The sequence below is a fragment of the Carassius gibelio genome, chromosome B21 (genome assembly GCF_023724105.1).
Source record: "Carassius gibelio isolate Cgi1373 ecotype wild population from Czech Republic chromosome B21, carGib1.2-hapl.c, whole genome shotgun sequence".
Classification (NCBI taxonomy): Eukaryota; Metazoa; Chordata; class Actinopteri; order Cypriniformes; family Cyprinidae; genus Carassius; species Carassius gibelio.
The window spans coordinates 23,106,658-23,120,707 of NC_068416.1; the positions used below are offsets into that span (position 1 = coordinate 23,106,658).

General features: G+C 35.5%; 1 protein-coding gene across 10 annotated transcripts in view; it reads right to left on the bottom strand.

The window, feature by feature from the left end:
* Window positions 1-937: 937 nt before the first annotated feature.
* LOC127986165 (mitogen-activated protein kinase 10) overlaps window positions 938-14,050 on the bottom strand; it is a 63,332-nt gene continuing 50,219 nt past the window's right edge. For 7 of the 10 annotated variants that reach the window (XM_052588406.1, XM_052588408.1, XM_052588405.1 and 4 more), the window contains 3 exons: window positions 13,232-13,295; window positions 12,515-12,592; window positions 938-6,120 (listed from right to left, as the gene is read on the bottom strand). In XM_052588406.1, the coding sequence (XP_052444366.1) occupies window positions 5,978-6,120; window positions 12,515-12,592; window positions 13,232-13,295 (285 nt within the window). In that variant the 3' untranslated portion in view covers window positions 938-5,977. Of the gene's footprint in view, window positions 6,126-12,486; window positions 12,593-13,231; window positions 13,296-14,050 lie in introns of all 10 variants that reach the window. The other 3 variants (XM_052588411.1, XM_052588413.1, XM_052588412.1) reach the window with 3 other exon arrangements.

Consider the following 14,050-nt stretch of genomic DNA (forward strand, 5'->3'; position numbering starts at 1 on the left):
TAACCCATTAAAGATGAGACTTAGGTCCAATTATAGGTCTCTGCAGTGCAAAACTGGGTGTTTATCAACTTGTGGGTGTTTTCTAACTGCTGGGTGTTTCTAAATCATCTAAATGATCCCCGTTACCACCCCACCCCTAAACCTAACGTCACTATGACATCAACCAATCAGGTATCATGGTGTAAAAACACCCTGATCTGGTAACTCTCATTACTTGTTAAAGATCGCGCCAAAAAAAAAAAACACAAACTGAAAACCACATATATCAACTTAATTAAGGTCTTTCTAAGAAAAAAAAGGGTCAAAGTTCAGGTCAGCTGCAGGCTCTGAAATGAGTTAGCACTTCCAGAGCTTGAGAAATTCTCCGAAAGACTCCATGTGTGAGCAGCTGGGATTAAGAGGATCAGTTTACCTTTGAAACTTTGAAGAGTGATTAATACTTGAAACCCTTAACTTCAGTGCTGACTGCAGACTACTTGAGTGTGAACCACAGCGAGCAGGGCTTTGTTCATTTGATGGAAAATTAAATGCATTAAAATACCTATTAATATGGTAAGTACAAAGTAATAAAAATATGTAAATAATAAACAAATAAAGAAATTATGTATATATTATACAGTGTTGAAGTGAATTTAAACTGCATATAGCTTTTAATGCAATTATCATGCATGCAGTGTTTATGACCCTATATTTATTGAGAATCTACATTGAATATTGATTTTTTTTAAGTTAATTTGTCACATCATGTTAAACTTTTAAAAATGAATCAACAAGGTGATTAAAAATACCATCTAGAAGCCAATTATAGCAGCTAATTTATACACTTTCCCTTCTCACGTTTATATAAATGTTCACGTTGTCAACAACCCATTAACATCTACCAGTCACCTGTCTAGGTCTTCAAATTCATTAATACATAAGAAAATATGACAATTAGTTTCAAGGTCAAAGGAGTTTATTTTGAGTCACATACAGATATTTATATTACATACACAGTACCTTTAAAATGTCGGGTGCTTACAGCAATCCATAGTGCTGTTTAAATCTTTAGTTTTTATTTTCATTTTTTCCCCAACCATCTCATTTTATCTTGCATGTGTAGAATAATTTGATTTGAACAACAGCCTGAAGCAAGAGGTTTGAAAATGGCAATATATGTCAAACAGCACTGTGTAAAGAACCACAGTCTCCATCTGAAACTCTCAACAGAAAACGCTTCACTGACAGCACAGAGAGAGAGAGAGAGAGAGAGAGAGAGAGAGAGAGAGAGAGAGAGGTGGAGGTTTGGAAATACCCTCTGAGTCCAAATGAAACCATAAAGAGTTAAACATGAGACTCGTCACGTTAACTAGCACACGGCATCAACTCATGATTACAAACACAATCCATTATTCATTATTCACTTAAAGAGCTGTGTTATTGCACTATACTGCCATTTTTGACATTGAATAAACCAAGAAAATGGAAATTAAAAACAGAAAGAAAAATCTGAAGGAAGGAAGAACGAATCAAAAAAGGGGGAAGACAGAAATGTCAATGAAGAAAGGAAGAAAAAAAGGAAACAAAACAAAAAATGAGAAAGAAGGAAAGTAAAGGAAGAAATAAGGAAGAGAAAAAGAAAGGGAAGCAATAATAAGGAAAGGGGGAAGGAAGAAGGAAGAAAGAAGAAGGAAAAGAAAATGAAGAAAGGAAAGCAATAGAAAGGAGGAAGGAAGAAGGAAGAATGAAGAAGGAAAAGAAAATGAAGAAAGGGAAACAATAATAAGGAAAGGAAAGGAAAGGAAAGAAGCTAAAAGCAAAAGATTAGGAAAAATAAGTAAGGAAGATTGAAAAGAAAGGGAAGGAAGAGAAAGAAGATGGGAAAAGGCAAATAAAAAGCAAAAAAAAGAAAGAAAATTGAGGAAAATAATAATAGACAGAAGGAAGAAGCGGGAAAGGAAGGAAAGAATGAAGAAAAACAAATGAAGGAAGAATGGAAAGAAAGGGAAGGTGAAAGAAGGAAAAATGGAAAAAGAAGGAAAGAAAGGGAAAAAATGGCAGGGAAGAGAAGGAAGATGGGGAAAAGCAAAAAATTAAGAAGAAAATAAGGATTGAAAAAAATGGAAAGGAAGAAATGAAACGGATAAAGAAAAAGAAGAAAGGAAACAAGATGGGAAGAAGAAAATGAAAATGGAAAAATACATTAATTAATAGAAGGAAGAACAAAAAGAAAAGTAAAGAAAAGAAAGTGAAGGAAGAAAATGAAACAAGAAAGAACTGAATAAGTAAAACGGAAAGAAATAAGTAAAGAAAAGGTAGTAAAAAGTAAGAAAATGGAAAGAAAGTGAAAGGAGTCAGTGGTAATGATGATGTGGTCTGTATTGCTCTGAGTCACACTGATTGATCAGCAGTTCACTGTTGTGCAGTTTCTCTGTTTGGATGGAAATAGAACATGATCTACACCTTGATTTCAAACATAACATGACAGATGTGTTTACTGGGAGCTGAAGGACTGTTTCATCTAGTGAACATGCATTTACTGATGAACATACAAGACTGGCTAATGAATGGTTTTAATCAAAACCTTACAATAAAAAAACAACTTGGGAATATTTTACAGTTCCATTCTCTAGCAGTGTACATTTCTCATCTCGACCAATCAATTTGAATTTCAATGATGACATCATAATAGCACAGTAAGTTACATCATTTCCAACCATTTGTTTCCAGTTCACAAACCGCACTCCCACTTTTACAAGACAAAGTCAAACTCTACAATACAGAACAAACTGCCACGTTCAGTACTTTACCCACAATGCCACAGCAGTGGCACCCCATGTACATCACTGTTCAGGATTGTAATGGACGCTGGTTTCAGAAGCAGCATTATAACAGTGTGAAAAGTACAAACATTCAGTGTTGACACCTACATTGATCAGAAGCCATCCCGACGTTTGTTATTTGAAGCACCATGAGAGAAATACACACTCCTGGGCTGAAATTCAAGGAAACCTTAATTTAATTTCGTAACAAATGGTTTAAATGATGCAAAGTTTCAAAACGGATGATTGAGATGATGGATTGGCAATAAATGGACCCTGTGCGCGAGATACGAGGGCCCTTTCATCGAAAAATAACCTGTATAAAATGCAAGATGGCACACCACATTATTGTCTGTCTATTCTAAAATGAACCAACGCAACGTTTTACAATTAGTATTGAATTCTAACAATAGTAATACAAAAGCTACTGTACGTATGTATGTGTCCACCCTGTTGTAAAATCATCAGCAGCCATATTGAAGTAGTTTGCACAGACCGGAGACCTCCCGGAACCCCTCTCTGTCCTCTGGAGATGATATGCATTACTGGTGGGAAATGTGATGTCGATTTTTATGGTGAAAACATTCTGTTCATGTTCATACAAATAAAACGGGCATTTAAATGGCTTTTGATTTCAAGGTTCAGAGTTTTTTTATTTTTTTTAACAGCACCTGAATGATGTCAGCTCTCAGTGTCCAACAGAAAGCTGGAATATCTTATAAGGGTCAATATACGATGTCAAAAGTATTAATGTATGCAAAAAATAATAATAATTTAATCACATTTGATTAGTGTTAACATGAAAACAAAAGCACAATCTGAGCATATTTCTGCAGGTGCTTAAAGGAACAGTTCACACCATAAAATGCAATCCTTTATCCATAATATTGCTTTTTCCAGTGGAAAAATGTTTCTTGTCTGAATCAGGAGAGAAACATGCACAGATCGAGCACTATTTAGAAGCGAAAACAGTGCAAAATTGTTGTTCAGATTTGCATGTGAAGACAACAGGGATGGAATTTTTCACTGGATGACGCATTTTTACGGGTTATCGCATTATTATGGATTACTTGTGGATTATTGTGATGTTTTCATCAGCTGTTTTGACTCTCATTCTGACGGCACCCATTCACTGCAGAGGAGCAAGAGATGACATGCTAAATTTCTCCAAATCTGTTCTGAATTTAAAACAAGCTCATCTACATATTTGATAACCTGAAGGTGAGTATATATATTTTACACATTTTCATTTTTGGGCGAACTATTCCTTTAAGTGGAAACACACGTACATTAACATGCAGTGCAAAATATAAATGTGTTGTGAAAAATACAAATAATTGAAACACTAATAATGAACGAACTAAAACAGTGTTTCTGGGTGAGAATGAGTTAGCAAATGAGAGCTGTTACATAAACAAACAAAAAAATCATGAGTATTTCATCCCTTTATTAAAATGTTTAGTACACGGATCAAGTACAGGTACATAACAAAACCGTACAACTTAAATATTATATGCTCAAATTACTGTGTACTGCATAATGTTAATTCAATGAAGCTAATCTTTACCTAATACTAAAAACATCAGCCATGTGTGTTTGAAAGACTACATTACTCGTCTTTTTTTTTTATGTAACAATTAAATGTGAAGAGTGGGGCTACATTGCAACAAACAGTGGCCCCAAAACATATTTTGACACATTTAAAAACCAAGCATGTTTTACAGTATATTAAAATGGTTGCTTTGAGATGAGATATTGCTCTTAAATGTTTTGTGGTAGTGGTACGTTCCTAGTTTAATTAAATGAACCGCACCAGACTGAACTGGAGAAGAACAGACTTGTATTTTATATTTCAGTTATGTTTTTAAGTGTCGAAATACTGTTTAGAGCCACTGTAGTTCTCAGATCTGGAGCTAATAACAGATCAGTGTAGAAATGTAGAAGTCTAGGTGCCTCTTTTTAACATACAATGACTTTAAATCAGACACTTGGATCTAACGCAGGATCTTTACATGAATAAGGGATTGTGGGATCGGGTAAACAGACCTGACACATCCGACGCCACCTGGAAAACCTCTATCAGAGCCGTCGCGTTACTATATTCGTGTTTTCGAGGAGGAAACTGCATTATTACAAAGGCACTTCCCAGATCTGACATTAAATAAATAAACTCCAGTTTAAATTTAGGTAGTAAGCTCGTTGATTCCCTTCGGATAACACAAAAATACGAGTTTCGTGATGAGATTTTGTTTGCGAGGAATGAAAGGTGAGGATGAGGTTCATGCTCTCGACCTGCATTCGTTTTAGTTACACACACCTTTCAAGGGTGACGGAACAGCATGCAAGGCTGCTTCAGAGAACACAAAGGCAGAAAATGACAGCGACAGTGCTTGTACCCCTCAATTGCTTCCTGTAAAGCAGCCTCACTTCCTGTCGAGCGACAGAAACGCCCACGTTCACCCTTAAATGCTATATAAACACGGTTCTCTATATTGGTATATGTATAATTAGCTTAGTTACTTTTATCTCTGACCATGCAAGACTACAGGCAAAAGGGAAACAGGTGATTAGCTGTGATGTGGCAAGGTGTGCAAATACTCCCTCTACTGGCCGTCAGTCCCACTCTGAGAACGCCTCACAACTGTACACAATTACATATATACAAAAGATAGGGGGCGCCATTGTACATATTATATTATCGCACACAGACATACCGGCCCGTCCGAAAACTTCCGGAACGAGCTAAAAACCTTCACAGAAAACAAGGGTTGATCGGTGCTCGTTAAAACAAAAGCCCACCCTGCCACATCGAGTGAAGCACAGAAAATCGCAAGGTATTAGATATCAGCCAGTCAATGTACACTTTACATAGATTCCCAATTTTTTTCTTCTTTTTCGAAGTCTCCTTATTTTTTTGGATGCCATATGAGGGGGATTCAAAGCAAAGCAACTAACGTTAGTGAAGATTCATAAATATACATATTCAGATGTTTCTTTGAATGAAAATGCACACTTTGTCGTAATTTACGCGCGATACATTATTTTATACGTATACATTGACTTTTTTTCTCTTTTTTAATTTATTTCGTAATTACATGTTTTCGAGGTTTGTGGATTTCTCTTTCGGGTGCCGATCACCTTCTGAAGAACATGGGGTTGCGCAGACAGGCGGTTAGTCACCTGCAGCACCCCAGCGGTCCGGCGGAGGTCTCCAGGCTGCTGTCGGTATCGGAGGCCAGGGTCTGGTCGGTGGACATGGAGGAGATGTCGTTGACGGAGGGGGAGGGGGGGAGGCTCTCGCTGCTGTTCATGGCTGCACCTGCGCTAAGGGAAGTAACGGGGGATAAACGGTTACAACGAAAAAAAGAAGCACAGCCACAGCGCCCTCTACAGGGCGAAGAGATACTTTTGAATATTAAAAAGTACAATAACGATAAAACGTACACACACACATACAGTATATATATAAATATCTCCCACAGGGATGAAAGCGGGTTGCTTAAGGGTGGAGTCCATGGACTGGGTTTGGATCTGAGGTGATACTGTAGGATGTTGAGATATTTATCAAAATCTTGAACTCTAACAACACAATGTGAATAAACGATTTTACTATATATAGCCTATATTTATATACACACACACACACACACACACACACACATTTAGTCATTTAGCAGACACTTTATCCAAAGCAAATTTCAAATGAGGACAATGGAAGCAATCAAAATCAACAAAATAGCAATGATGTACAAGTGCTATAACAAGTCTCAGTTAGCTTAATGCAGTACACATACTACGTATTATTATTATTATATAATATATAAAAAGAAAACAGACATAATACAAAAAGAATAGAGCAAGCTATAGGAGTGTATTTATTTAATATAATAAAAATACTTTTATTAATATAAGTTTTTTTTTATCAATGAACATTACATGATTATTTAAACTAATTGATTTAATAAGATATTGAATAATAATACTATTCTACTACACTATACTATTATATTATTCATACATTGTATATATATATATATAAATATATATATATATATATATATATATATATATATATATATATATATATATATATATATATATATATATATATATATTAGGGGTGTAACGATACGCGTATTCGTATTGAACCGTTCGGTACGACGCTTTCGGTTCGGTACGCGGTACGCATTATGCATACCGAACGGTTCGTTGGACTAATTAATTATATTTGAAAAAAAAAAAGAGAAATATAATGATATGCGTTCAACAAGGTAGCCCAATAACCCAAACGACGTAACAGGCAACGCCCCTGACACTCCCGAAGAAGAAAAAAACACCAACTTATGTTTATGTTATGTTATGACTCAGTCAGGCGCTCGCTCACTCAGTACGCGCTGAAGGCTCGTTGCAAAATGGCCAATGCGTTTAACAGACTAAAAGAAGATGACTCTCAAACATATTGTTTGAGATGCATGATTCCATCTATGAGCTGCTCGATCAGAGTGACATGAGAGCCCCTCCTTAGAACATTATTTGTAAATCCATGTTATGGTAAGTGTGCACGTGAAGTCTTTGCACACTTTCTGAAATCCACACTGTGGTAAGTTTGCACACTACACTAGTGCTCTGCATTCTTTCTAAAATCCTATATAGTGAGGGCTTCGCGCGGTTGCTTCATTGCTTTAAAAAAAAAAAAAACACCAGCGTGAATACTTGAAACATGTCAACTCATTTACGCCGACATCACCTTATTGTGTCAGTATCTGGGAAAAGACGAAAAAAAGGAGAAACATGCACGCAACAAACTATGCCTGCAGCATTTAGACACCAGTATTATAGCTTACAGGGAATCCAAAGTGCACCCAAACACCAGACCTGTTGGTTATTTTAGGATCTTATATTTCTGGTCTGTTAAATGCATTAGACATTTTGCAATGAGCCTTCAGCGCGTGCTGAGTGAGCGAGCGCCTTAGGGTCCGTTCACATATCGCTCATAAAAACGCGTGGAAAACGCTAAGCACGTCTTTCTCCTCCTTTCCAAAGCGCTCGGGCAGAAGCGCTCATGAGGCGTCTGTCTTTGCTAAGCAACAATGACGTGCTCTCTCCATGAGACGCGGAAATTTCAGCGAAGGATAAATGGATTTGCAGCTCTAAAAATCGCTTGCAGTAGCTCTGCTACTAAATTTATTTCAAAATTGCAATCCATATACAACTATAATCAGCTGTTCCTTCATCTTGGCTGAGTTTTCAACGTTGTTATGGGAAAGGATGAAGCTGATTGGTTAGTTCTTGTCACATGACCCGCGGTGCGCTTACGGCATTCTGAAAAGTTGAGATGTTTTTGCATTTTGCTGTATCTAAAACGTACCGAACCGAACCGAACCGAACCGTGACATCAGTGTATCGTATCGAACCGAACCGTGAATTTTGTGAACCGTTACACCCCTAATATATATATATATATATATATATATATATATATACACACACACAATATTATCTTGAGAATATTTACTTTCTGTGTCTGTACTTTTCTTCTTTTTTACATATAAACTTGAAAAAGAATATTAGTAAATTTAATCAGTACTTTTAATAGTGTGTTTGTGTGTGTGTTTAACATTTGATAATTATTTCACAATTTAGCATGAAATAGTCTAATAAATATAATTAGACATTATATATAAATAAATCTATTTATATGTTTTATTTCTTTATTTAATTTTCTGCTAACTGGTAATCATAAGTCTGGTAGATTAGAAAAGTAATCACAGACCATTCCTCAACAAGATGTATGATTATAGATATTAATTTATGCGGCTAAAACTGTTTAGGGCAGGCTATATTCACATTCCTAACACCATATGCATGAGCAAACAAAATTTATATCAAAACCTGTTTTTAGAAAACACAAAAATCAAGCAAATCTTCCACCACTAGGTGGAGCTAATGATCTACATGAAGTCATAAATAAAGGCTCCTGAAAAAAAGGACAAAATGTCCCTATTTTTTATCCAGAAAACCTCAGATCCTTCACCGAGTCTGTTTGAACAGGAGCTCTGCCCAATCCACAAATCAAACACAAATAACCCCTTAAACGGCTTCCTATGATAACAGTACAAGCTAATTTACTTGAATGACTGCCTACTTCTTTGGTTTTAATAGAAGGCAGCTCTTTAATACCTATTCAATGGTGTGAACATGATTTATAATAACTTCATAGTACACTGCCCACATCCTTGTTTGAGATTAACATTTCAAACATGTAGTTTTGGAGTGTTACTGCAGAGAGGGGCTAGAGCAAAAAACAAAATAAAAAAGACTATATGATAAATGATGCAAGCGGAAGCTACCCTTTGAAATGAGAAGAAAAAATGATGAGGGTGGGTGACATTTGGCCCAGTAAGGGCGTTTAATAACTGTCAGCGTTACGGTCTCTGTCTGTTTTAGTCTCTCTCTCTCTCTCTCTCTGTAGAAATGTGCCAGACCAGCACAATATGATCACTAGTTACACATCACATCACATTGAGACAGCATCAGTTACTTCACAGCACATAAGAACAGCAATATTTAGCCACACACACACAAAATCTGAATAGCTGACAAAAACTTCTGTTTCCTGCTTACCAAGACTGCATTTATTTGATCAAGAAAACAGTAATATTATGAAATATTATTATAATTTAAAATACCTGTTTTCTATTTTAATATACTTTAAAATGTAATTTATTCCTAATGCAAAGCTGAATTTTCAGCATCATCAGGCCTACTTCAGTCATCAATGCCACATGATCCTTCAGAAATTATTCTAATATGCTGATTTGCTGCTTCAGAAACATTTCTGATTCATATAAATTTGAATAATAATAATAAAAAAGCTTATATTTTTGTGTAAACTGTGGCTTTTATTCTGGCTTTTTGATTAATAGAAAGTTCAAAAGAACAGCATTAATTTGAATATATACAGAAACATTTTGAAATATTTTTTTACTGTCACTTTTGATTTAACGCATCCTTGCTGAACACAACTTAAACTGCTTTATTACTTTACTTTCTTAAAATAATAATAATAATTTGACTGAGCCCATAGTGTACATTATGAAATATTAAATAAACAGGCTGAAATCCTAAAAAAAAAGAACAGTCATTATATAGTTAAAAAAGTATAAAGATACCGTAAATATACTCCTAAACCAAATTTTAGACCAGACCAAAAAAAAAAAAAAAAATCTTAATTTTGGCCTAACCTTTTCAGCTGGTCAATCTGGGAGACCAGCTTGGCCAGTACAAGAAATCATATTAAACCAGCTAAACCAGCTTAGACTAACTTGAATACCAAGATGACTTATACTGATTTTCTGGGTGTCTAATGCCCTTTTGTTATGTATCTATGACAGAAACTCTGTCCTCCAGCTCCTCGTCAAATTTCCCCGGTTTTTCTTTACCCACAATTCCCCCTCACATTAAACAGCATCATGTATATCCCACACATCTGATTTCAGTGACCACTCGAGTGGAAAAACAGACTTTCAGCTACATCACTCTTCTCTCACTTAACAGAATCCTGCAGTCATCCCCCACAAAGGACACCTCCAGCGCCCCAGAGACCTCCATAAATCTCCCTCCTACACTACAGGATAAAGCTTCCTACAGCTTCCGCAGCATCTCAGACTCCCAGATCCTCAAGAAAACAGGAAGGGAACCAGGATTTATTTGAACGCCAGTCCAGTTCTGCAGGTTTAACTAAACACACTGAATCACTGTTTAGTACGGGACGCTACATAAACAACCCCCCACTGCTGGAGCAGGACATCTAGAAGCACTATCAATCAGGCATGTTTATAGTCATCTGATCTACGTATGTTGTACAGTAAACAACCTGCCGTTTATTTGCTCTGGAGCTGTCAGAAAAATACAACTAGAACACTTTTCATAAGACTAAAGTCTACAGTTTGTAAAGTTGTTTTAAAATCATATGTGATATATGAAACTGAGTTGAACTGAATATGTGCTGATTTAACACACTGACCCACACTGCTGTGAAATACTGAGCTGCATTGCGACTGCTTTCTTCAGCACAAGCACTTAATTACAAAGTGGAGAGACTGAATGAGAGAGAGAGAGAGAGAAAAAATGAGGCCAGAAAGGATGGACAACACTAGCAAAAAAAGAAAAAAAAGAAATTCAAACACCCCAACAATATAAAAAACCATAAGCAGCTAGAAAACAGATCTTTCTTAATAAGCAAACATGAGGATCTGCAGCTGGAGTCACTGTCTATCATCTTCTCAGTGCTGCAGGACTGCAGACATGCAATCACACACACACACACACACACACACACAAGTGCTGCCATCTACAGGTCAAACACACACACTGGAACTCAACATCCCACAAACCTCAAAAGAAAAGCCTCTTCGCCCAGTCAATCAGCAAACTAAATCCTACAAATATTTCAGACTTGTCTGAACTATGATTTTTGTAAAATGATGAAATCAGACACCATGGACTCCCACCTTAATTATGAAACATATGCATATACAGTGGCAAATATACAATACATTATAAAAACACAAACACATTTAAACATTGGCATGTCAGTTCCCAACATTTTAGTTTTAAATGCAAGAATAAATGTGTGCATTTTTTTATACTATTACTATAATATTTTTACATTGCTGCAGAATTCATTTACATAATGAAAAAAATAATAATAATAAAATAATAAATATTCACTAAGCTCTGCCCCCTAGTTGATTCTTGTTAACTTTAAAGAATGTAAAAATATATGCTGAAGAAAAATTGGATAGATATTATTTTTATGTCTGCTAAATTGAATTTTGCTGCCACAAAGCAGTTTTATCTGGCATTTGTCTTAAAATATGTTTAATTACAGAGTAACAAACAAAAAAGTGAAGAAACTTCAAAGAATCAACTGAATAATAAAATTAAAGATAGACAGATAGATAGATAGATAGATAGAAAGAAAGAAAGAAAGAAAGAAAGAAAGAAAGAAAGAAAGAAAGAAAGAAAGAAAGAAAGAAAGAAAGAAAGAAAGAAAGAAAGAAAGAAAGAAAGAAAGAAAGAAAGAGAAAAACTTTAAACATATATTTTACTGAATTGCAACATAATATATTTTTTGAGAAAATGGTGGATTTCATTTTTAAGGCAGGTCTTAGTGAAAGATCAATTGTAATTCTGTAAGTCTAATAATAATAATAGGCTAAAATAAATAGAGTGTAATAAAGCAATTTTCCTAAAGATGCTGTAAGCGTGTTTTGGCATCATTGTTTGGTCTATACCACACACCTTCAATCTGACAAACTAAAATAGTTCTCCTAATTCACACCCTTTTGGAGAGACCCAAACTTTTTAAGCCAATCAGAAACACTTTCTGCCTGTCAATCACTGTGCACTTCAGTTGGAATGTCTTTAGGGGCGGGGTTTTGTTTCGTAGCAGAAAGTATTGGGAGAAATCACTCACAGCACCTTTTCTTAATTTCAGCAAAGACCACAACAACAGACACTAACATTGTCAAGGACAGACTGAACAACTAGCACGTAATCACACTCAGGACGTGCTCCGTTCCAGTCACACGGACGGGATGAGAGGGGGACAGGGACAAATGAAGCAACCACAATGGGAGGGTTTCTCATAAACAGCGGAAATCACTTTAAATTGACTTACAGAAGCATAGCTTATGCACAGAGAGTACCTGAGGGAGAGGGCTGTCCCTTCACAACACCATTCTTTGTTCTCTCCTCGAAGTTCATCACCTCTTTATAGATGAGCTCTGAGCCAGAGAAAAACAGAGAGAAAGAGCACATTTATGTACCGTATTTTCCAGACAAGACACACTTTTTTTCATAGTTTGTCTGGTCCTGCGACTTATAGTCAGGTGCGATTTATTTATCAGATTTAATTTGACATGAACCAAGAGAAATTAACCAAGAGAAAACATTACCGTCTCCAGCCACGAGAGGGCGCTTTATGCTGCTCAGTGCTCCTGTAGACTAACACTGAACAGCATAGAGCGCCCTTCTTGCGGCTGGAGATGGTAATGTTTTCTCTTGGTTCTTTGTTCTAAATAAATGCGACTTATCGTCCAGTGCGACTTATATATGTTTTTTTCCTCATCATGACGTATTTTCGGACTGATGCAACTTATACTCAGGTGCGACTTATAGTCCGAAAAATACGGTACATACTTTAGGTTCATTCAAAAAAAGTTTTAGCATCTGAGGATAGAAACTAGCATGATCTCAGTATAAATAGTCCTGTATCTCAGTAACAACAGAAGTCAATGGAGAGCGGCCGCCCTCGTAGAAAAACAGCTGTGTGCGGGAATGATTTACAGCTTCATCTCTTCATGTGTCTGTGGGCTGTGAGTTATGTGATGTCCACATGCAGAGAGCTCCAAACCAAGGCCTACCTTTCCATTCATCAATCGAGTGTTCCCTCTCATCTAGCTGTTTATCATAGATCTGTGGAGGAGGCTGAGACAGAGAGAGAGAGAAACAGATTTAATCCTTCCCCATCAAAATCAGAAACACTGAGTGTCTTCTGTCTTAAACGTATCATTGCTGGTCCTTAATCATAAATCCTCTTACTATTAAAAATACATGCTTTATTATGGAAGCCTGTTTCCACTACTGAGTTAAACAAAATACAGACATTCTGACTTTTTATCTCACAATTCAGATCTTTTTTTTCTCTCTCTAAGAAATGCAAAATAGAACCTTGCAATTAAAAAACAAATAAATAATAATAATTGTAGAATAAGGCATAATTGCAAGATTTAAACTCAGAATTCAGTTTATATCACAAATCTTTTTTTTTTTTTTTTTTTTTTTTTTTTTTACAATTCTTAGTTTACATTCAGTGTTTTTGTTTTCGGAATGGAATAAAAAAAATTAAAATAATTAATAATAATAAAAAAAAAATAATAATATTAATTAATATAATTAAAAAACATTTTTTTTATTAATAATAATAAAAAATATAATTGTGATTCGTAATTTTCTCACAATTCTGCCTTTTTCTTGGAATTCTATCTCGTAATTCTGATTTTATATATTTTTATACATAGTTTTTTTTTCTCAGAATTGCGAGAAAAGGAAATATAAAAAAATTGCATTTGTAATATTTTTATTCCATGGTCGAAACGGGCTTCCATACTTAAAATGTCTAAATTTACATTTGCTCCTGCAGACTCACTTATTTGATGCAATGCTTTTCATCTTGCATAAAC